General features: G+C 37.3%; 1 protein-coding gene across 1 annotated transcript in view; it reads right to left on the bottom strand.

Moving 5' to 3' along the window:
• The window catches only part of afg2a (AAA ATPase AFG2A), a 189,792-nt gene that overhangs the window by 141,453 nt on the left and 23,727 nt on the right, over positions 1 to 24,612 (bottom strand). Inside the window, exons 11-12 of the mRNA XM_030145122.1 lie at positions 14,170 to 14,324; positions 2,868 to 3,077 (exon numbers count right to left, since the gene is read on the bottom strand). Coding sequence (XP_030000982.1) covers positions 2,868 to 3,077; positions 14,170 to 14,324 — 365 coding nt within the window. The remainder of the gene's footprint in view (positions 1 to 2,867; positions 3,078 to 14,169; positions 14,325 to 24,612) is intronic.

The raw sequence follows: 24,612 nt of genomic DNA, 5'->3' as shown, positions 1-24,612 counted from the left end.
ATAGTTCTCACCCAAAATAGGTTTTAAGAGAAAAAAAATCATTTTCTAACAGGATTCCTGTTAGGTACAATGGTGTATTCACCGCAGATGTAGCAGAATACGTCAGGCTTATTTTTGCAAGATCTTCTAGTCGAAGCCATTTCATTCACCTGTAATATTAAAAAAACCACTAATCATAAACTGGCAAAAGTAAAATCTTCAGAACTCGTTTAGTGCAAGAAATATGAAAGAATTTTATATCGTATGATGTGAAAATGCCCAAAAATGTAAGCAAAAATGTTAAAAAGCCAATATTTAGCATAGTTCAGAAAGTTGACCTGATTGAGCAAAATGAATGTGATTTTTGGATTCAGCACACCAAAATTATCCTAAATCAGCTCAAAAAACTTAAACAATAAATTTGTTGTTGACCAGTGTAATGAACAAAAGTAACAGAAATGAACAATTACAGGTATGTTCCAGCAAATTAAACTCTATGAAATTAAACTCTTATGAACTACTTTTGTTGTTATCATTATATTTGTCCAAACAAACATACCTTTAGTTGTACCAGGCATTAAAATGAACAAGAAATTGAAGAAAACAAGGAGTGGTCTAATAATTATTTCCACGACTGTATAATGGCTGAAATTTGTCTACGCTGTCTATGTCTATGTTGACGTCACCACACGCATAGACATGATGACATCAGCTGGATCGATGCCAAAATAAGCTACAATATGTGCGAGGGGCGGGGTTTGTTGTGCCTGGCACCACTTGTTCCACCCTGTTTTGTCCCTAAAACAAAAAGTAAAGCAAAACCACTGAAGAAAAGGAACACAAACACATACTCACAGCATCATTTATGATACTGAAACAGACTCAGATTCACAGCAGCACATTTACCTGGAATAATGTCTCAGGAGCTAAAGGGTTAACAAGCAATCAATCCTGCAGCTTTAAGGCAGTGTTTAAAGTTTGTTAGCCATCAGCGAAGCAGTATCAGAACTGAAATTGTATCATATTGTTTGAGTAACGTTTTGGAAAAGCTCCCATGTTTTTCTTCACTGAGTCATCTGAAAGTTTGTGGGGTTTGGCAGATCAATCAGCCGTGATACAAAGAGGCACACCTGTAGTACATTATCTGTTCGCATATGATGGTTGAGAACAATAACCTCTTTCCCAGCACCTGTTTCATCCAAACTCATCTTCCACTGCAACACAAAAACTAAGGTGTTTTTATATCTTGTTTAGAAATAGAAAACTACATATTATCTACTACTTGCATACTGATTTTGACAAAGTACTAACTAATAAATGAAAATATCCATTATGGCAAATACACACAGATGGCTATATTGGTTAAATGCATTTATCTTTGTGATGCAGTACATTACACAGATAAAAAAAAGTATTTATGTGATGTACTCCATTTTGAGTAGTCGATTTTCAATTTTTTCCGTTTTTGTGTGTATTATTTTTTGCTTCTTTGAATTTTCATTTCTATATTATGTTGTGTAAATAAGTCAGTTAGTCGCAATCAGGAAGCCTGTACCATTTCCATATTCAAAATAAATCAATAAAATTTTTTTTTTTTACCCTTTCATGCATAGTGGTCACTACAGTGGACAGCTATTCTACAGCTATTCTCTTATATATTCATGGGTTTTGTCATTTCAGTTTCATATCAGCCAACACATTGGACACTTATGCATCATCCCATACACTACAATTGATAACATTACTGTTACTTTGCTGTTCGAGATAAACTTGATCTAACATATTTGAGTGTAAATCAATTCCTTGTTAATGTTATTAGACTGTCATTAACAACAAAAGTTTTTTTTTTTTTGCATGTTATCTCAATGAAGTGAGTAATGACTAGTATTAGAGTATGCTAAAATGTGAGAAAACATCAGATTAGCAACATAAAAATGTTTTTATTTCATAGTTTTTACAGTAAATACATGTTTGTTTTTTGCTTCAAAAATTAAACGCATGGTGTCCAGCTGAGTGGACATTTTTGCAACTCCATGAAAAATAGCTAAATTTAAAAAAATATATCGCATTGTTCTTTTAAAAAAAACGCCTAAAGGGGAATAAAATCACTCAAGAAAAAAAAAATTGATTAAGGTTCTTGTAATTCATGCATGAAAGGGTTAAAAACTAAAAAATTTTAAATTAAACAATAGCAATACATATTGCAATATAACTCTAAATCAATATAGCATATTTTACATATAACATCAGTGTTTAGATAGAGCTCTGAAGACTGTATGATACATTTGCAAACCATTTTGTTAATGACATAATAAAAAACCTCTGCTAAGTATGTGATTTCATCAGCTTTTACTCAGGAGAAGAAATAAAGACATGACATTTATTGTGATAATTATTGATATCCACGGATATAAAAACTGTCCTAGTAATAACGTTTTTGGCTACACCACCAAACCGTTTACTGCATCCAACAATGCATTACAGTCATTCCCAGGCTCAGGAAATGTAGGAAAACGTGCCAGATGCCTTAAAGTAAATGCGGATGTGGGGAAATGAATAAAAGTTTAAGTATATGATTGATATGGCATGATTTACTACGGTATATTTTTATATGAATGATGATTTGCAGCAAGAAATTGTATACTTCTGTCGTGTAAAATGTTGAAATGACTAAAATAATCTAATATGGAGCAACTGACAGTGATTGATATGAAGAATAACATATCTATTTAAAGAGTTCTACTTCTATTTACATGAAAAACTCACATAAAACTTCCAGGTGACTGACCCTTGGTCATTTTTTTAAGGTGGATGGTCATGTGACTATGTAATATACAATAGTGACTTTCACATATGGAATACTGCATATACAGGTACATATAACTTACTTTAATAGCCAGGAAGTTGAGTCCACTTTCATTGGCCAGGGCCTTGGCGATCATGGTCTTGGAGCAGCCTGGGGGTCCGTAGAGCAGGACTCCTTTAGGGGGCTGGATCCCCATGCGGGTGAAGGCCTCGGGGTGCCTCAGGGGCCACTCCACAGCCTGCTTCAGTTTCAACTTCACCTCCTCCATCCCGCCTACGTCGGACCATCGGACCTGGACAGAAGGGAAATGCTGGCATGTTTTTAGAGTCAAACTTCAGTTATTTTCCCTGTGTTTTTATTTACAGTAAACTACCAATGGATGGATCATGGGCTGCAGTGTAAAATCTAACATCACATATCTTGAAAATTCATGTAACATAGACATTTTCCTCTCAGTGTAGCAGTTTTTATTACTTGTATGTCTGCATTAGTCTTTTTTTGTGCTTTACTATGCATTACGACAACATTTTCATTCAGATATGCAAACTCAAGGTTTATTTTTTTAGCATTATGATAAAATCATAACTGTCTGTGTTATGGGTGATTTACCTTTTCTTTCTTTAATGAACTCAAAGATGACTCAAGAATAAGTTTCTTTATTTAAACTGTACACAGTGTATGTGTAAAATGAACAACAACAAAAAAGTGCATTTGCTCAAAATGGACGAACTATGTAAAACCTGTGATTGATGTGAATTGAATACATCAATTATGTGAAAACATTTATATGATACATATTTCTGTTTAGGTTACTGTACACATACACACATCAGTGTGTTTTATCTTGTTGATGAAGTAGTGGAGTAAGCCCTCTCCACCAGCTCAATTTTCTTTCATTCAAATTTGATGTGTGGATATGGAATTGTACCCGCAAGGGAAGTTTTGTATGACATGCTTTTCCAAATAAACAAAGAATGAAAAAAAAAAAAAAGTGCATTTGCGATGTGTCAGTTTACGTTAATAATTAAAACGTACAAATAATTATAAAATAAAGCACCATTGTTTGGTAATGACTGGATAAACATATTTAACAATTTTGGCACTTTTTCACATCCTTCAACCCAAAAACTCAATTAATCTAAGTTAAATTAATACCATAAACTTCTCAATTAGTATATAAAATATTAACAAAATTAAACTAAAGTAATAAATAAAGAAGCAGAAAGACGTAGATCCACTCAAAATTTGAAATGATAAACATCAGGTTCAGTGGTATTAGTTATCCACGCAATAACATTTAGACAAACGGCATTGTATGTTTGAAGCTGGAGGTGGACAACGATAAGGGGCCAAGTCCTAATAAATGATCAACAATGGTCCAAGTGTCTCCAGTTCTTCTAAAGGATCATACAGCCATAATCTCCAGTTCAAACACAAACACATCGCCAACAATAAATGCAACAGACCAAACAAACTCTGATTGCATGCTGATGTCACTCATGTTCTCATGTAACCGGTGCAGAGGACCTTTTTAACTTTCTGACCGCCAAAGCAAATTGCAAAAAGAACTGAGAGTTCTTCCAGAGTGATGACGGGAGCCGGGGGAAAGGAGAAGTGAAATATAAAAGCATATTTGGACGGAGGTGGAGAAACGGAGAGGTCGGGTTGGATCAGGGAGACGCTGGACGGAGAACGCAACAACTGTGGGAGTCGGCCAACAGCTGTCTGTCTGACAGATGGAGGGAGGGAGGGAGGGAGGGAAGGAGAGAGGGAGGGAGGGAGGGAGGGAAAGGGGGGGTTCGGTAGTGATCAACCGGAGGAAATAAATCAGATAAGCAAAGAGAAACCTCCATCTGTTACCTACCTACCTACCTGATAAAGATAAAAATTAAGGTAAGGTAAGGTAAGAAAAAATCTAAGGTAAGATAAGATAAGATAAGATAAGAAGACACGACAAGATAAGATAAGATAATCCAATCCAACTTTATTTGTATAAAGATAAGATAAGATAAGATACATTTATTTACTATTTGTACACATTCAGGTGCATAGGAATTATTGAATTTTGAAGTTGTTGGGGGTTTTTTTCTACAGAGGAATACCTCATATTAATAAACACAATATTTGCCAATACACAAGATTACAGCCAAGGCTAATTTCCATCTTTAGTTCCGACATAAAACAACACAGTTCACATAAAACAGAAGAAGGGGCAGGATTAAATACATTACATTTCTTCCCACCCCTTTTCGGGCACATAAATGAAACTATTGTCCTGTTTTTTTTTTTCCTAAGATTGTCTTAATTGTTGATTTTTGTATTGTTTAGTTCTGTTTTACTTGTTCACATATATGCTAAATTTCATGGCATATTCGGAATAAATCACTAAATCTAATCTAATCTACAATACAATCTAGTGTACTCTTTCAACAGACAAGTAAAACACATTATACATTTATGCTAAATTGAACACAGCATACAAACTAACAGTATTTTCCTATCTGCCTAATACCTATATATCCAGTATCTACATGGCACTGATGATAATAGCATGCATTTCCATCTTGACTAGATATAAAATGAAGACAGGTGAACTGTGACTCCTCTACTCGCAACACGGAAAGTTCTACAATCCAGAATCCCATCGTATCACCACTGTAAACTACAACACAATTTATTATCTTAGTCATATGCCATCAGATGGGCAACAGAAAGCAGGTTTTTAATCCCAAACACAAACAGTTTCTTATGTATACAACTGTATATATGGCAATGAAGACGTGGGGTGTTTTACCACTATCTCTGATCAAATTAACAAAGGAATAAATCAACTGAAAACCAAACAAGGAGCTTCCCTGGAACACCATATTTGTAGCATATGTGACTCCTTTTCTGTGTTTTGTTCAAGACATGTTTACATGCACTGACTGTAATATTTCATGGATTATCTCAGTCGTAGGGTGTGTTGAATTTGAATGTGTTTAGTTGAAACACACATGAACACTATCTAATGTTCTTAATGCAATTTTCTGGGATATGCATCTACGACAGGGTTGCCAAACATATGGCCTGAGGGCCAAAACCGGCCCACCAAAGGGTCCAATCCAGCCCGAGATGAATTTGTGAAATGAAAATTACACTGAAGATATTAACAATCAAGGATGTTCAAATCATTTTAGTTCAGGTTCCACATACAGACCAATATGATCTAAAGTGGATCAGACCAGTAAATTACTATCATAATGACCTGTAAATAATGACAACTCCAATTTTTTTCTTTTTGTTTTAGTTTAAAAAAGTAAAATTATATGAAAATGTTCACATTTACAAACTGTCTAACCTGAAATAATATGAACAACCTGAAATGAAGAAGTGCAATTTTAACAATATTCTGCCTGTTAGTAAATGTTTGGTGCTTTAGTAAATCCACTGTGATCTGTAAGTTATAATTCACATGTATAAATGATAAACTGCATAATGTTGTTAAAATTGCACTTTTTCTTTAATAATTTTAGGTTGTTAAAAATTATACAGAAGATATTAAAAGTCAAGGGTGTCATAATTATTTTAGTTCAGGGGCCAATTTGCAACCCAATTTGATCTCAAGTGGGTCGGACCAGTAAAATACGATCATAATAACCTATAAATACTGACAGGTGAACATGACTACAGTGTGGTCTTTGGCAATTCTGAACAGATGATGGACAGAGACCGTTACAATTACATGATATCGACAAATTCGGGTGTGTAGTCTTTATATTTACATATTTTCAGTTTGATAATTCAACAATTTTACCATAAACTGCAACTTTCTAGTACTTAAAATGATCTTTTAAAAACAAACTAAAAATGAGTGGCACTTTAATTCATAAATGTGATCTAACAAAGGCAAAAGGCAAAAATTAAACATATATGCATTTTATTTTGCTTGTAATTGGGATGAAGTAAACATCTGTTGAGTATTTTAATGTAAAATTGTTTGATTATGTTGAAGTAAAAACCCACAAATGCAGCGGGTCCACCAGACCCATGAACCCTGGCTAAGTAACATAAATATGAACACCACACAAGGGTTAAATTGATAAACATTATACTGTGAAGCTATTATTAATTTTTTCTGAAATATGGTCCAATGGGACACAACCAGAAGGGGCGGGACTCCAGCTTTCTACAGTACTGTCTATCAAATATGGACACTTGTCACTCCAAAAACCAGATGTTCATGACCGCGATGCCAACCGTCAAATCATCAAAACAGTCATGTTTCTTTTCTGCAGGTATAAAATCAGGTTATAAAGTAAATCATCCAGACTCACATCTACTGCACTAACCTGGTTACAGTAAAGTACATGTATGCATACAGGTCACTAATCCAATTTCTTGCTGGCACACAACCTTATTTTGTGATTTTTTTTTTCCCCATTTTCTTATTTTAAGTTAGTGCAGACTTCTAGAAGCCATGCTGTTAGAACTCAAGTCACGCTGGTTTTATCACGTGCGTTCTCACTTGTGCAATGTAGCTCAGAAATGTGTTGATGAGGCCAGAAAAAGCTGGAGAAATTAGTCATACCGGTAAATGATGAACGCGATATCAAAAAGAAGGCAGAAAGCGAACAGCTGCCAATGAACACGTAAATATAATGCTCATCTGTCTCGCTGCCCTCTCCTCCTCTTTCTGTTTCCTGTCTGTTTTATTTCTACAGCACTCCCTTTCTCCCTTTATTCTCTCACTATCACCCCATCTCTTGCTCTCTGCAAACTGCTCCTTCCTTTTCACTCCCTCCTTCCTTCTCCCTTTCACTCCCTTTCTACCTCCTCCCCTCCCCTCCCCTCCCCTCCCCTCCCCTCCCTCCCTGGCCTCTCTCCATCCAGAGGTAACACATCCCAGGCCACCGGCGCCGTCTCCGGGGAACGAAGCACCTAATGGAAACCTGGCGTCTGGCCACATACTGTAAATACCGAACAATTTATGGACAGCGCCAAGCTCAAGAGAGGAAAAGGACGGATGGAGTGGAGTGGAGGGGAGTGGAGTGGAGGAAGAAGGGAGAGCGAGAGGAGTGTTGCAAAGATGAGGAGATAGGTCGGAAGCAGAAGATCGAGCCAGAACACTTATTCAGAGGACCGAGGAGAAATGAACTGAAATAAAGAGGGCAGGGAGGTAAAAACAATGGTAACACAGGCATCAGTGAACAGAGGGATAGAGGAAACAGGTGAAAGAGACCATGAAGTGTGAAGACATAGGAAATATCAGTTATGACATGATGTTTAAAGCTGTGTAAAAGTCCAAAAGTTGTCCAAAAGTTTGTGAAACTTTTCTGGGTAGACTTTTTTAATTGAATCTGCCATTAGATTGATGGTAAAGACATAGTGTTTTCCAGGAAGTCGTAGTGTATCACTGTATTTTAGATTATGGTTGAACGAATATCAAATTATATGCATGAGTAATTTTTACAATATCATCAATATTTTTTAATTTAATATCTATGTTTCCATTCCGTTTTTTACTATATGTAAAGTGTGGCAGGGCAGCTTCATGAAAAAGATTAGACTCTACTTTAAACACAACTCCAAGTGCTAATTCAAACTGTTAAAGTACCGTAAAAGTACAAGTAAAATTACATGCATAATCAAGTAAAATGTGCATGTATGGGGTGCAATACAAAAGGAAACAGGAAGTGTACATAGCTTTTCTATGCTGGGGAGGGGCTGTTGGAGGTGTGACAGGGGGGTTATTTGGTGACATGTCATCGTGCAGATAAAGGATTTAAACCTAGACTGCACAACTACAGTGGTTTAACACTGATTTTTCTTTTATTTATAGTGGTGGAAGACAAGTTCAGACCCTTTACTTACGTGGAAGAACGAACACCATCACGAAAAAAATTAACATTTTGCATTCAACACTTTACATTTGAAAAATTGTTTGTATTATCAGCAAAATGTACCTAAACTATAAAAAGTGAAAGATGTTATTGAGTAGTAAAATAGTTCTTATCAGTCTGTTACTATTCTACATGCTGTTTTTACTGTTGCATTCATGTGCATGTTGTGTATTAATGTAGTAGGTGTTGAGGTTAAGCTCATTTCAACTACATTATATATGGTAACTATAATCTCCAGCAATGCATCACATTCTGGATCATCATAGATCATCATATCGTTGCTGTCGGGGCTGAAACCTTGTAAGTCCATTTTTGGTCTTTTGGGGGTTTTTTGTCATAAAACGATTCTATTGGTCAGTCTTCACTCTGTCCTGGCGCCTTCAGAAACACTTAGCCAATGAAAAGTATTGAAAATGGCTTGTGACTACATCTCTTAACTCCATTCATTTATTTAGAATATGCAAAATTTTTCCAGTTTCCTGAAAAATAACCGTTTTGGACAAAAGAGTTTTTCAACGATATGCTTCTAGCAACAGATCTCTTAAAAACAACATTCATGATTTCTGAAAAACAGGCTTGTTTTCAGCTTTGTGCATTTTCCAGCAAAACCAAATCGGAATTTAAAGAGTTTAATCTAAACCAAACCTCAGGGAGCATTTCATTCCACAGTGAGGTCCATTTGGAGACACGTGATTTTCACTGGATTGGAAGGGGATGGAAAAATAATTCATATCTAAAAATTTCAGCATAATTTTCAAATAAAAATCTTCGGTATTCGCATCTAAAAGGCAGCAGATTAGAAAGCTAAAGTTGCATAAATTCCTACAAATTGCACATTACTTAAATAAAGTGTACTCTATGACTTTAATCTCTCATGTTATTTAGACTTAGACAAACTTTATTGATCAACAAGGTAAATAACTTGGTCACAACAGCTCAGTTGCATACAAAAACACTCTTGAAAAAACAAACTTGCAAAAAAGCCAAAAAAAAAAGGAAAGTAAGCGTGAAGAGATAAATGCAATAAATAATCTCTATTATAACAGCCAAGTGACCTCTGTATGTGTGTATGTGTGTCTGCTTTATATTTGATAAACTGGACAGATCTAGCCTTTGCCTTTTGGAGTACTTTATATACTTATATATTTTGGGTCAAGGATCAGACAGGTGAAAACAGCTTATTGATACGACGAATACTTTTGGAGTTAGTAGTTGTTTGTAAAATTACAATGGGTTTACAGGCGGCCTGCGGATGACTCCATTCACAGCTGCAAACGGGGGGGGGTCAACGGAACCACTGGGACAGGAGAACCGGGTCTGGCTGTGATCACACATTAACAAGATCGGTCTGATTCTTACTGTGGCCCGGTTCCATTCCACCGGCCCCCAGTCAGACCCGGCCCATTAACGTCCCCCTCCAGACCACCCCCCCAAGGCCTTGACGGTGACAGACCATTCTGCGCAGACTCCAATCAGACAGACCCAAGTTTAGCCAATCCAGACACAGGACGGCAGTGGGTCGCAGTAAACCGTCATGTTCAGTCCTGTGTCAAAGTCTACGGTCCCCGTCGATGTCAAAACAAAACTAAATGAGGGCCATTCTATTTCTTCCTAATCTGTGTTTTACATCAGTGAGATTAGTCAAATCATCAAGTAATGTGAATGTGATGAAATCATACAGTAATGATGTAAAGCCCTTTCAAACAAATATTTAAGGTAACTTTGGATTTCAATCCAAAACTAAATGAGGGCCATTCTATTTCCTCCTAATCTGTGTGTTACACCAGTAATCTTAGCTCTGTTCCCCATTTTATCAGCTGTACTGCTTCTAGAACCTGTGGATTCCCAAAGGGTAGTGCGCTAGTTTACATAGAATACACTAATAAAGCAGGGGAAAAAAATACAAGATTTGCATATGTACAAATCTACAGGAAATGGAAGTATATACTGTATACATACAATATTCCATGTTGTATAAAAAGAGCAGCAACATTTTGGGAACTAGAGCCAGTTCATTTTGACTAAAAACAAGAAGACATGGGAGTCTCATTCTGCCCCAAAGGCAGAAAAAAAACCCCTCCTAAAGATCACTAAGAAAAACGCAGCATCTTATTTGTATAATCCAACGACAAACTCAAGAGTAAAAAAGAATGTTCGGTTTTATGTGGGTTTACGTGCTGGACTATCTCTTGGATAGAACTACAAAATTGCTTTCTGTACCAGACGCAGTGGTTTTCCAGACTCAGTGGTTTTGTGGCTTTGCAGACCTACACCCTCGAGGCTGCGCTGACAAAATCCTCCGACCTGCCAATCACTTGAACACAAATCAATCACCTGCTCCTTTCCACCGTGGAAGCAGATGTGCACCGCAACCCTTCTTATTTACACTCGGCTTTTGTTTGCTTTTCTGTTAAAGTGTTGCAGACCTAATGAAGGCATTGTAAGAAACAGCTTCATAAACACACATTAATTGTAAGGTGCTTTTTGTCACAAATAAAGCGTCTGTGGAATTAGAAGGCGATGTTTTGACTCACACCTCGCTGTGCTGTGTTTTTCCCCCCTTCTTCCCTCCCTTCCTTTCTGTACGAGACCCAGTTATTATCTTTTACTGTTGTTTTCTGAACTTTACAAGGGGCCTCTCAGGCTCTGGTCCTTTGATGAGGTTGAAAGGAGGGAGTGGGGGACTTCTGAGTAGAAAAAAACTCAAAAGAAACAGAGATGAGGAGTCATTTTAATGCCAAATGAACATTAAACCCAGACTATTATACAATTAAAATGAAATCAAACGCACTGTAATGAAGCGAGATGTTAAAAAGAGGAAGAATCTTTCATCGAGTAATTGGATATAAAGAATAACCTGTTAGTATATTTCTTATTTACATAGCATCAATCAAGAAGTAGAATCTTGAAGCTCAAATCTCTAGGTACATGATTTGAGAAGCTTTCCGATGAACTTGAGGCGTGTATTCATCCGGCACCACTGGAAGTTTCTTATATAAAATGGATTAGAAACAAATGTTTGCACTCATGTGGATATAATCAAGTCCGGGCTCTGCGGCCGGCCTTTCAGCTGAGCTGCACTAGGGGGATAAAAAAAAAAAAAAAAGAATCCAAACTCAAACTCGCTCTTCTCTCGTTTCCAGGAACCAGCCGCAAGGACTGAACGTCTCTGGGTGAGCTCAGTGCAAAGTGTTGCAAAGAAAGGAGGGGAGGTGAAGAGAGAGGAAGGACATCTCTTCTTCTCTTTTTTCTTTTCCTTTCTTTTCTTTTCTTTTTTTTTTTTCTTTGGTTGCTGGCAGGAACCATCGGCGATCTGCTTTCAATTACCGGTGGAGGATGATGTTAGCCCTCTTCCTGTCCGTTATGTCTTGCACATGCAAACTCCAAAACATCCTGGAGTCTCACCACTGTCCTCTCATCCCTCCTTCCTTCCCTCCCTCCTCTCCTTCTCCCTCCATCCGTTCAGAGCTGAGCGATTCATCTTCATTTCAGCAGAGGGTAAAATGGCCACAAGGTCATTTCCACTCTTCCTCAGGCTGACCCGCTCTTTTAAGTGCTGTTGGTGATTCAGTGGTCAGTGGTCCAAAGAGTAGTTAAGGGATTTTCTGGATGTGCATTTGAGTGAAAAGGGAGGCTTGATGAACATTTTTTTTTACTCCTTTTTTCTTGTGGCAGCAAGTTGTGACTTTGTTTAGTTTATAAATTTGTTTCGTGCTTTCAGTGAAGCAAAGTCAAGATGATGTAAACCAGTCTGCTTCCTCGCGGGGCCATCGCAGGGTTGAATGCAACTGAGACACAACTAATGTTGATTACAAACACTGGATCCAATACTAAACAGTGTCATTAAGGATGATGCTGTAAACCTGGAAGGCATGTGGTGGGAGGTTCTCTGCAGACCATATGTTTCTAGATGATCATTTTTTAAGAGCATAACCTCTCCTTGAGTATTTTGTGATGTCAAGCTGAGATTGGTCAAGGTTTCAGTTCATCCTCCAAAATAAGTTGTCTGAGGTCACATGACATCAGCTTTTTTTCTAATGTTTCTCAGTCACATATTCTATAACTGTGCTGGTTTGAGTTTTTTTGTAATTCTAGTTTTGACATTCGCATTGGGTTTTATTTTTATTTAGTCCTTTGTTTTGTTTTGTTTTTTTAATTCAGTTTAGTTTTAGTTAGTGTTACAAGTGTATTTTTTCAACAGTTAAATATAGAGGGGGCAAAATGAAGCCGACGTGGACGTGTGTTAAAGCTGATAAATGACTGATAGATGTTGGGGTTGGATCCAAAACACCTTGACTTGACTTCTGTCTAAAAATACTGTGCCAATAATCTGTTTTTCCTGTAGTACTTACCTTCTCAGTCATATATTCTATAACTGCTCTGGTTGGAGCTTTTTTGTCATTCTAGTTTTGACATTTGCATTGGGTTTTATTTTTATTTAGTCCCTGGGTTTTGTTTTTTTTTGTATTCAGTTTAGTTTTAGTCAGTGTTACATGTATATTTTTTCAACAGTTAAATATAGAGGAGGCAAAATGAAGCCAATGTGGACGTATGTTAAAGCTGATAAACGACTGTGGATCCAAAACGCCTTGACTTGACTTCTCTCTAAAAATACTGTGTCAATAATTTGTGTTTCCTGTATTACTTAGAGTCTCAATCATTGTATTTCACACTTCTAAAGTCATCTGGTGGTCTATAGTTTCAGTTTATTTGATAAAGTAATTTTTTTCCTACTAGATAGCTCCATAGCAGGTGTGATTATTCGCTTCCATTAACATTGTACAGTGACTTTGTGACACAGTACAATTTCACTGAGCCAGTAAGTTAGCACTTAGCATTAGCTCATCTCTGACGCCTCAGGCTCCTGTAGTCTCATCCATTTTGTCACCGTATGGTCACTTCTGGCCCCAAAAAGCCAACATGCAATGGCCAAATCCCAAACTACTGTCTTTTAAACGGCAGTTCAGAAATGTAACAGTTCCTCCGTCGACTAATTGCATACAGTCTATGATTTTAGTGTGAGGAAAACCTTGATTCAAGCTGAAAAAGTTAAGATTAGCGAACACGTGACATCAAAAATACCAATTTTTATTAAAAAGGTCCTATATTTTACTAATCCGTTTTGAACTCACACATCATGGAGAAGACAAAATTGATTTTACTTGTATTTATTCTGATTTTACGCTATTTTTACTTCATGTTTCACTGTTTGTTGCAGTTTTCAAGTTTTCTTTTTCTTACAAATTTTCATTCACAGTTTTTGTTTTTTTTTGCATTAACATTATTTTTCTCTTCACAGTTTTTATTATTTGGTTGACTGTATGTCACTTTTAGCTCATGTTAAAGGTGACCTAGTTTGTATTAGTATGTTGTGTTTTGATGTAGTACATATACACATTAGTGACAGACACATGTGGTCGTGTGTTGTTAGGGTTAGGTAATTTATCACATCGTTCTTTACAAATCAGACAAAACTTACATTTTTTAGGCATTTGTACTTACCTTGGGGACATCAATAGCGACCTCCCTCATTGCACTGGGCTTCACTACAGACATGGCCCACTGGAGGTCCTGCAGAGTGACAGTGACTTTCCCCATCAGCTGCTGGTCGGACAGTTGGTTTGAACCCCTCAGCGCTCGCCTCAGCGCATGCAGACCTGCACAAAGAGGGTTTTCATCTGTTACAAAGTAGTTATTTCTTTGCTTTTTACTTCCAAAGTTATTATATACAAGACAGAAAAAAAATAAGATAATCCCCCAGAATGAGACAGACATGCAGAAATGTAAAATACTACTTGTACTAGACTCCCAATAAACAAAATTACAATGCCATGGCTCAGAGAGATGGAAAAAGTTATCAGTCGACAATTTTACAGAAGAAAAACAAGCTCCAGTTGTGCCGTAAAAGACATTCAGGCTCCAGCATTAGAACAGAAAAGGTGAATCATTTAGAAAATAAAAGGCTTGGAGGCATCTACCGAAAATAAAGAAAGGGGTATGGAACTGTGTTTGTTTCCCTTAAGAAGTGTCGTTGTGGCTTGAGGGTTTTCATTCCAAACCCACATGCATCCAGTCCAACATTTTACTCAAAACATTCAGGCTTGTACACGCTGTGTTGATCCACGCCTCGCAAATGCAAATCTCAAAATGGACACTAATTCCTCTTTTGAAGCTGGAAATAATTGGGTCTGCATTATTGGGGAGAAGCAGAGAGCAGGCCAAAAGGAAGTGTAATTGAAGCGCTTACAGTCTGAATACACTTGATTCTTAAGACTCCTGCATCTGCACAAAGGGAAGACTGCAAAACAAATACTTGTGTGTCAATATCAAAGTCAGCCTTTGTTTCGCCTTGTGAAAGAGGTCATAAAATGTCTCTGCAGAACGCCGAGGTGACGAGTGAGTCCAGACATACAACACGTTCCTCTAAACAACAGATTATAAAAAGATTCTCATTCATGGGGATGGTTATTAAACATACGTGCTTCCGTTGTATCATTGTAATTGAGTTGTAGAGCAATACTTGTCATTCACAGATGCAGCATTTTTGAAGTGAAAGCAACGTCACATGACTGGCATTTGGCTCGTTTCCAACACTTTGATGGACATAAAACTCGTGCAAATGACTTCAGAACAAAGCAAGTGTACTAAAGCAGTATTTATCTCTTGTATGGAAGAACATATTAATAAGCTGTGGTAACATCCAAACACGGAAGTGATAATTCTGTTGCATGCAGAGCGAACAGTAAGAGGTAGCCAAATGTTACACGCTGTAAAAAGCCTAATAATATGTTCAGCAGCGTACACTGACTTCTCTATAACATCACTGGCAGAGGGTTATGGGTAACTTAGAGACTCCAGTGGTTTTTATGCTGAGTAACACTGACAGTGATATTAAATACACACCATACACCACATAAACCAGTGCTTAATGGCGCTGTGTGATATGACCAAAATCTCATATCCTGATGTCAGTCATTTCATATCCAGAAAACAATGCACATTTATAGCACATTTTTTTGTAATGTCAATGAATGGTTTAGTCAGAAAAATCAAATGGAAAGCCCCCTTTCTTATGAGTTGTGGAATTATACACAGGACAATTTTTTTTTTTATTATTCTTTTTAGAATATTCGTGCAAAGTTTGGATACAGAATCTTACAATTATAATGTTTTAATGTAAAAAGCATAAGGAGATAAATACAAAATGTTTCAACAACAGCTAAAAACCGAAGAAACTCGCAGTGTGCCATGAGTTGTGCATAGTTGTTGAATAGGTGTGTGTTTGAGAGTGCCAGAATTTCACTGATCTACCATTTTTTTTGGTAAATTATCTGGTACGTCGTGATTCTGTTTTATAGCATGTATAAGTATGTCAGTAAGTAAGGAATCTGAAAAGTATTCTAATGTAGAGTGTTCTGAAGTAGAACTTGTAGCTCAAAAGCAAACATTTCTTGAGTAATACAGATTCTCTCATTAATACAGACTGTAGAATTTTGATCCAATACTGTATTTGAAAATTATAGGTATAGCTAGCCCAATTTGGTTAAATTTTGCTACTTTAATTCTCAATCAATCAATCAATCAAAGTTTATTCATATAGCACTTTACAACGACATGAAGAAGACCAAAGTCTAAAAGCATGATTATATTATTATTATTATTATTATTATTATTATTATTATTATTATTATTATTATAAGAAACAGTTTAGTCAAATACCATCAATATGCATAAAACAATAAGACAATACACAGTGATTAAAAAAAAAAAAATCTGGAAGTATTTTGTCTGTAGACCTGTGTTTTCAGACTCCACCTTCATACAATGACTATGATGTGGAGCAATCACGAAAAATACAACCACATACATAGATGCTTTCTTATCACCTGATATATGTTGCAGTGGGAAACAATGGGTCCTTATCTATCCTCACAGTATTTATATTATCACATGACAATCCTAACAGTAAATGTGGACCTATTATGTAAAAATGCTTCCTGTCTTATTGTAGGATGTCATTTGTCAGGCGCCGTTGCTCAAAAGAAGCTCGGCAACTGGTGGAAGGAAGATTATTTCTCCTTCACTACCAAAAAAAAAAAAAAAGCATAATTCAACCAGTGACCTTCCTGTCATAGAAATTCTGTTTCAACAACCACTTGTGTTGTTTTCTGTGTCAGGAGGGGAAATGAAGATTGATTAAGGATTTCATTCCAGACCACATTCTCATTGACAGAGGGGAGGATGTTCTTCAAATATGTTCAAGGAGAGTTAGTGGTTTTCTAAATCACTGCAAATACTTAATATGCTGGTCACAACAGAAATCTGCAAGTCTGAAAACATCTGCATGAGAGCAGCAGTCTCAAAGGGAAACTTCTCAATCTTAATCTGGTTATTTCTAAAACACCCATTACTGCAGGGACGAATGGGAATTGATCAGAATTTAGCAATTCTGGTTCCATTGGATTAAAGGGGTCATATTTTGCTAAACCCACTTTTATTCGTCTCTGGTTCATTTCTTTATGTATTTGGACCCTAAAGTTCAAAAACTCTGAATTTGAACCCTCCAAGTGCTGCAAAGCCATCTTTAATTTGTTACTTAATTTGTTACATTTTACGACTAGTTTCGTCACGACATTTGCACATATAACGTCAAGACTTCTGACGAACATTTCTCCGAGTACGCCATAATTGTTTATCAGCAGCAGCAGTTGTAGTAAAAACTGAAAATATGTCCAAACTTAGAGCCGATTACCTAAAATGTTCAGTTGTTGGTTGTATTAATGAACACAAGTGGCTGAACAGGATAGATCAGCACGGTCAACAACCTGGAGGGGGTGGGGCATGAAGTAGCTCATGTGCATTTAAAGGGCCAGCACTCAAAACGACTTGTCTTGTGTCATTAATCTGAAATAGGGTTGAAGATGGACCTGTGGAGTTGAATTAATGAAGAATTCAGACCCCAGCATTGTATTTGCAGTTTATGTAGACCACAGGGAAATGTTTTAAAATGCATAATTCCGTTTAAAAAAGCAAAATATCACTCCTTTAAGAAACAAACTATAGTATAAATGACGTTGTTTGCATTAACTTTTTAATGCCAAATATGCACAAACTCATAAAGGTGTAGTTAAAGGAGTGTGAGGAGTGTCCATGCTGCTGCCTCTGAGCCTCGTCGTCATCTAAATGTAATTATAGGACATGGAGATTATTCATAAACAATAGTGAAAGCAGGTGGACATGGTGAAACAGCGCTAGCATTAACAGTATCAACAGAACCTGGAGGAGTCTGATCTTATAAAAAATATTATATTGCTGTATGCTCTGCTTCCAGAGTCACCGCCCCCTTCACTGAGTAGCCCATCAATGATGTTACATTGGTGCGTTATAATTTCATGTTGTGCATGTTGGAGGTATTTCCACCTTTGTCATAATGAAGACTCTGCAACTGTTGGAAATGGCTCAAGTGTCATTGTTACTAACAAAATACCAATGAAATACTAACATAATTTAAAGCATTTCTGAATCGAAATATGGAAATGCCACGATGACGCATTTGATGTAATGATGTTACAAAATCAATAAGCAGAATCATTAAGCAAACAGACTAATGATTCAAAGGAACTGAGCTACTGGAACCGGTTCTCAATTCCCATCCCTAAATGCAGGTAGGTTTGGTAGTTGGTAAATTCCATGTAATATATAAATGAGGCAGAAAAGAATGTCAGAGAGGCAAAAAAAGGTGGAGCTTCAGCACCAGAAAGAAGGACATATGTGCATCAGCTTGCATCCAGCTGTGCAGATTTAACCCCTACAGGTGGGTGGGTTGGTGGGGGGTGGGGGGATCTTCTACGAGTGAATTACAAGCTAAATGTAGGCAATGATTAGTAGTTACAAAACCAGCCCACAACCGCGTTTCCAACCCAAGAGTTCGGTAACAGTATATTAAACACACAACCGTTCCCCAATGCACATGTGCACACATCACGCAGATACACACATAAACTGTTGGCTTCCGCTTCAGAGCTGAAAAGGGGGGATAGGGAGGGGGGGGGGTGGGATCTGGGCAGGAGTTGGGGTGGCGAGGGCCGGAGGGGAACGGACGTGGTCCAGGGCTGGAGGCCAGGGAGCAGACGAGAGGGGATTTACGATCAGACAAGACTGCATCCTGTTTATATTTTCCAGGACCCGTCCATCGACTGGGTGAGGGACAGACAGACGGAGAGCGAAGACGCGAGGAAGAGGAGGAGAAACACAATTAACGCAGCTGAAGTCAATGTGTTCACCAGTCCCGACTCTCTGGTGCACCGTGTCTCTCTCTTGTTCGGCCTCCTCCTCGCTCTCGATCCCTCGAGGTCCAAACATCGCATCATTCCACCTGGCCGCCTCTTCAGCTCTTCATCTGCCTTAATGCTTCAGACCGCTGCTGCTTCAACCGCATAAAAACATCTGGTCCAAGTGGAAGGGACGAGGCGAGACAGGACAGGATGTGGAAGGGCGAAGAGGGAGATGAGGAGCCACAACACCATACGTACAACCCCCAAACCCTCAGCTGCTTCCCCCCGTGAAGGTGGAGGCCTCGGCCCCCTTTACTGTATAAACATATAATAATAACCTTTATTTATGTAGCACTTAGACATGTTACTGAGTACTTCACTAAAGGTAAAATAATAAAACCATGAAAGAATAATAACAATATGGATAAAATGACAAATCCACACAGAGACGTTCTAAAAAATAAGAGAATCAGAGACAGATTCAGGCTCAAACCTCAGCAGGTGAATGTTCCAGAGTTTGGGTTCTGGACGGTCAGCCGGCGTCTACAGACTGCTGAGATGTTGGCAAAAGTTCTACTGCAGCCACACTGTGTGACATGGAATTAATAAACTAATAAAAGCAAGACAAGTTTGGAGTACATAGACCAGGGGTGTCAAACATATGGTCCGCGGGTCAAAAAAGGCCTCCCAAAGGTTCCAATCTGGGTGCAGGATGAATTTGTGACTTGCATAAATTACACTGACACCTTTGACTGTTAATATCTTCAAACTCATTTTCGTTCCAATCTAAATTTTAACAATATTACGTCGGTTATAAAATGTGTTGAGCCTTGGCAGATCCACTGTAATGCGTAAGTTGTAATGCACGTGTGTAAATAAGTTGAGGTGTAATATTGTTAAAATTATACTTATTTTTCCTTAGAAATTTCAGTTCGTTCAGGCTATTCACATTTTTTGTGAATGGATAGTTTGCAAATTTAATTTAATTTAACATTTTTGCACTAAAACACAGAGAAATTTGTTGTTGACATTACTTATAGATAATAATAATAATAATAATAATAATAATAATAATAATAATAATAATAATAATAATAATAATAATAATAATAATGTTTATTTATAAAGCACTTTTTGCAGAAAGATTTCACAGAGTGCTTACCACAAAATCAGAAGCAAAATACATAAGCAATAAAAACACACAGTTACATATACAGGTATAAAAACATACAGCTACATACACAGACACAGGCATAAAAAACTAAAAGCTTGTCTAAACAAATAGGTCTTCAGTTGCTTTTTAAAAGACCCAACTGAGTTTAAAGGGCTATTATTGCTATTATTATTACTATTATATGCTATTATTGTACTGGTCCGACCCACTCAAGATCAAATTGGGGTGTATGTGGCCTTTGAACTAAAATGCGTTTGACACCCCTGACATAGACTGTATAATGATGGTAACACAGACTGACTCACAGACACAACAGTAAAAGGTCATCGGCGTATACCGTCCATGGCCCAATATCCAATGTCTATAGCGGTACAGCGGCAAAATCATATTATAGAGTCCTGTTAGAATGGTGATGTTATGTATGTATGTAAGAATATGGAGTATTTTGTATTTTTAACACAGGTCAACATTAGTACTGTGTTGTTCAGTGCTATGTTTCACATTTTTTGCAGCAATGACACTCTCAGATGGACAAAACTGGAGCTTTATTGTAGTTTACAAGACACTGATGGCAGCCATTGTTGCACCTCTTTCACAGTACAAAATAGGACATGCAAAGGCCTTGGTCATGCCTGTGTAGAGGCTGTTACAGAAATCTAAAAACACAAACAATGATGTGAAGGTCGTGACAGCGTATGAAAGATCTGATCTGAAAGAGTGCATGTACAGGTTCTCTGAAATCATGTACTGTGCACACATGCTTTAACAATATACACTGTAATACACACAAAATATATAAAACAGCAAAACATATTAAAAGGTCTAAATTTTGGTTGTATTTGGTTAAATAAGAAATCAAATTTTCTTCCAGGTTATAGTTCATATATATTCCTAGTTCATGTAATTGAAGGTTAATTTGACCTTTTTTCATATTAACCCATAAAGACCCAGTGCTACTTTTGTGGCAAATTATTTTTTCTTTCTATTTAACCTTTCTCAAGTGAGTTATCACCATTTATCATAATAAATGTATTTTGTGTGTAATGTATCTGTATTTTGCCATTTTTTTGTGAAAATCAGGTATTTCCTTCATTTAATTTACTGCTCATGTACTTTAATGCTTATGTTGAGATCACATCTGAGGGTTATTATACTAAAAACAGAGAAAACTCAAGAAAAAGTTACTTTTTAAAACTGAGTATAACTTCCGTCACCAATTTTTCATCAAATCTGTAAAACTCAAGTCATAGCCTAAGCATCACGAATCCGTTAGTCTTGACATATGGGTTTGGTATGTAAACAAACAGATGGCTTGTGATGGAGTACACTTCGAAGTTGTTCACCGTGAGGGAAGTAATTCAGGTGTGTCACTAACAGATTTGTGACACTTAGACTATGACTCGGGTTTTAGAGATTTGATGAAAAATTGGAGATGAAAGTTATACTCAGCTTTAAGTAAAATATACCATTAACTGAACATTGACCAAGTTTCTACACCCACTGTCACTGATCAAACTCCATGGGTTTTACCGGTGAATCAATGCTGTAGAAGATGACGGTGTTTCCACGTTCACTACGGAGCCTCTGAACATCCAAATGGGTCATATCTGATGACCATGAAAAGACAACAAACTGTATTTTACACCAATTTTTTTTTTTGCATGTATCTATAGAATTAGTAGATCAATAGGTATTATTAAACAATTTTGGTCACTGGTGTATATTCGGGCCTTTATGAGTTAAATACAAGTTGCTGCTAGTTTTCAGTGTCAGGAGAGCGGTATGGATGCCCAGAGGACTGAAAAACGCATTTCCTAAGTGTTTAATAAATGTTTCACTGAAAAGCATCCATAGTGAATGTCGTGCATTGCCAGCTGTAATGACAAGCCTTGCAGAGAAGCAGCCGTACCAGAGGGGAAATCGGTTTCATAAGCCGCAGAGCTCCGAGTCCAGCCTGAACGCCCGAGGGGCAGCGGAAACTTGGTTCAATGATGTGACTTTAACATTTTGCTTCAGGGATTCTCTCTCTCCTGACTCTTCTTGGCTGACTGCGAGCACACATTTGGTTTAGTTATGAAAACATCCGATGGGAAGGGAGGAAAAAAAAAAAAAAAAGAAAAAAAAAGACGCAACACAACACAATTTAATCTGAACCTTATGTGGACTCATTTTCTCCTTTCTTTATTTCTTTCTTGCACTTCCCCTCTCCAGAATGCTTAACATTCAACAGAGATCTAGTGGGAATTGAGAGAAGAAGGGGCCCCCTAAATGTACAAGAATGCACATTTGCAAAACATCACACCAGAGCCCAAACTAGGTATGGAAGAAAACGAAGAGCTAGAGAACGGAGGGGAGAGGAGAGGGGCTATTTGTGGTTTTTAAACAGGGATGGTACTAATTATGTGGGTCTAAAACAGACCTTCCCCCAAATCAAGGCCTTCTCTTCAGGGGTCACCTGTGCTGACCCTTACACCAAACAGTCTTTAAGGAGGTTTTTAAGAACCAACAGCCTGAATGCAAAATATTATACTCACAAATGTAGGAACTCGGGAATTAGTTTCAGTCAAATACATCAGAACTGGTTTCCGTTGGTGATCAGTGTTAGGACTTTGTTGAGACATATCGACTGTGAGGAATCAGCTTCAGGCCCAGATCGAAGGTCTGATTTACTCATTTACAAACTAGAAATTATGAAAATGTTCACTTAATCATCTCAAAGTGACTCCTTTCTAAATGAGTGTGGAAAGGATCAGAGGAGTAATAAGTACTTTACTCAAGTGCTTGTACTTTACTTGAATATTTCAGTTTTATGTGACTCAACTGCATCCCAGATATATACAGTCACTAAAAAAATTATTGGACCATCAAAAGTCATCAAAAACAATGGTTATGCAATCAAGTACTAATTCCTGTGTGTATCATGTGACTAAAACAGACAAAAGAAAACATGGAATGCCTAAAAGTACTGTTTTTGTCAGAACAATGCCATAGATATTGATGTAAGAACTTAAGTGATTTTGGTTATCAAGAAAACCATGGAAAATGGATAGATATCAGCTCTGAAATTAAACTCTTAGGAGCTATTTTTGTTGTTATCATTATATTTGTCCAAACAAATGTACCTTTAGTTGTACCAGGCATTAAAATGAACAAGAAATTGAAGAAAACAAGGGTGATCTGATAATTTACTAGTTAAATCCACTTGAGAACTTAATCTCCTGAGACCCAGGAAAGTGAAAGTTTTAGCTTTTTTACATTAAACAATTGTCTTGATTGGGAACTGCTTAATGCAACAGTTTTTTTCAGATAAATTTCTAAAAATACATTTTATTTATTTATTTTTAATGGAATGACCTTTGTAATGGACAGTATTTTTAAAGTAAAACTGTAAAACTTTTGTCCCCTACAGAGGACAAAAATGCACTGCTGGGTCTCAGGAGGATACTGTTCTGAATGTGGCCCCTGAACTAAACTCATTTTGACATTCTTGGTTGTTAATATGTTCAAAGTAACTTTTTCGTTTCACAAATTCATCCCAGGGGCCGGGATTGGATCCTTTGGTGGGCCGGTTTTGGCACATGGCTGGTATGTTTGACCCCCCTGCCCTTGATTGTACCCATTTGACATTTAAGTGAATGATTTTAATACTTCTCTAAAAGAATGTGAAAAGGGATAAAACTTATAAATTAAAGCATTTGCAGTAAAATACATGTATAAGTTAATATTATCTTATTATAGATGAATATATCATTAGCATGTCATACAATTACTGACAAAATAATGCAATAATAAGTATCAAAACTACAATAGAAGTCACTTGAAAACTCGTCAGATTTACCTCATTTCTGACTAATTATGTGCAAACTGCAGCTGTGTTTTGTCGGTAAACCAAACAAATGTTTCATTCATGTGACTGCATGTACTCTCAGTGCAACGTGTGAGACCTGCCTTTCAGGGAGGAAGAAATAAAGATGAGGTAGGAAGTGAGTGGAGGTTAAAAGTTCCAGTAAGACTTCAAAAGGGAGGCCTCACAGAGCTCCATTGTCAGAGACGGCAGATCCTCACCCACAGAATGCAGGAAGGTGTGTCAAAAGAAGTCCTTCTGCACTTCAACGGCACATTCCAGATTTCAACAGGGACGACTCAGAACCGCGCGTTGTGTTGTGTTGCATTGTGTAGCGCCGCATCGAACACCCACAAGCTAAGCCACAGCTCTCCAACGTAGCTGTCCTCAGATGAATTGGGAAATAGTTTGGGCATTACACTATTACAGAACTGCAGGAACGTTTTCATTACTTGCCAGGGCTTCCGGAGCACTCTTTGCACCTGTATTTACAATACCCAACATCTGTTCTCAGAGCTGAAACACCGCAATAATATGTGCTGTTAAAGCGCACACGCACATACACACAGATGACAAATACACATGCTCACGCACACTCCAAACATGCGGAAAATGTGTGCAGACGTACACACCAATGCATGCACGTACAGTAC

The sequence above is a fragment of the Sphaeramia orbicularis genome, chromosome 10 (assembly GCF_902148855.1).
Source record: "Sphaeramia orbicularis chromosome 10, fSphaOr1.1, whole genome shotgun sequence".
NCBI lineage: Eukaryota > Metazoa > Chordata > Actinopteri > Kurtiformes > Apogonidae > Sphaeramia > Sphaeramia orbicularis.
This window is presented reverse-complemented; position numbering and strand designations above follow the sequence as displayed.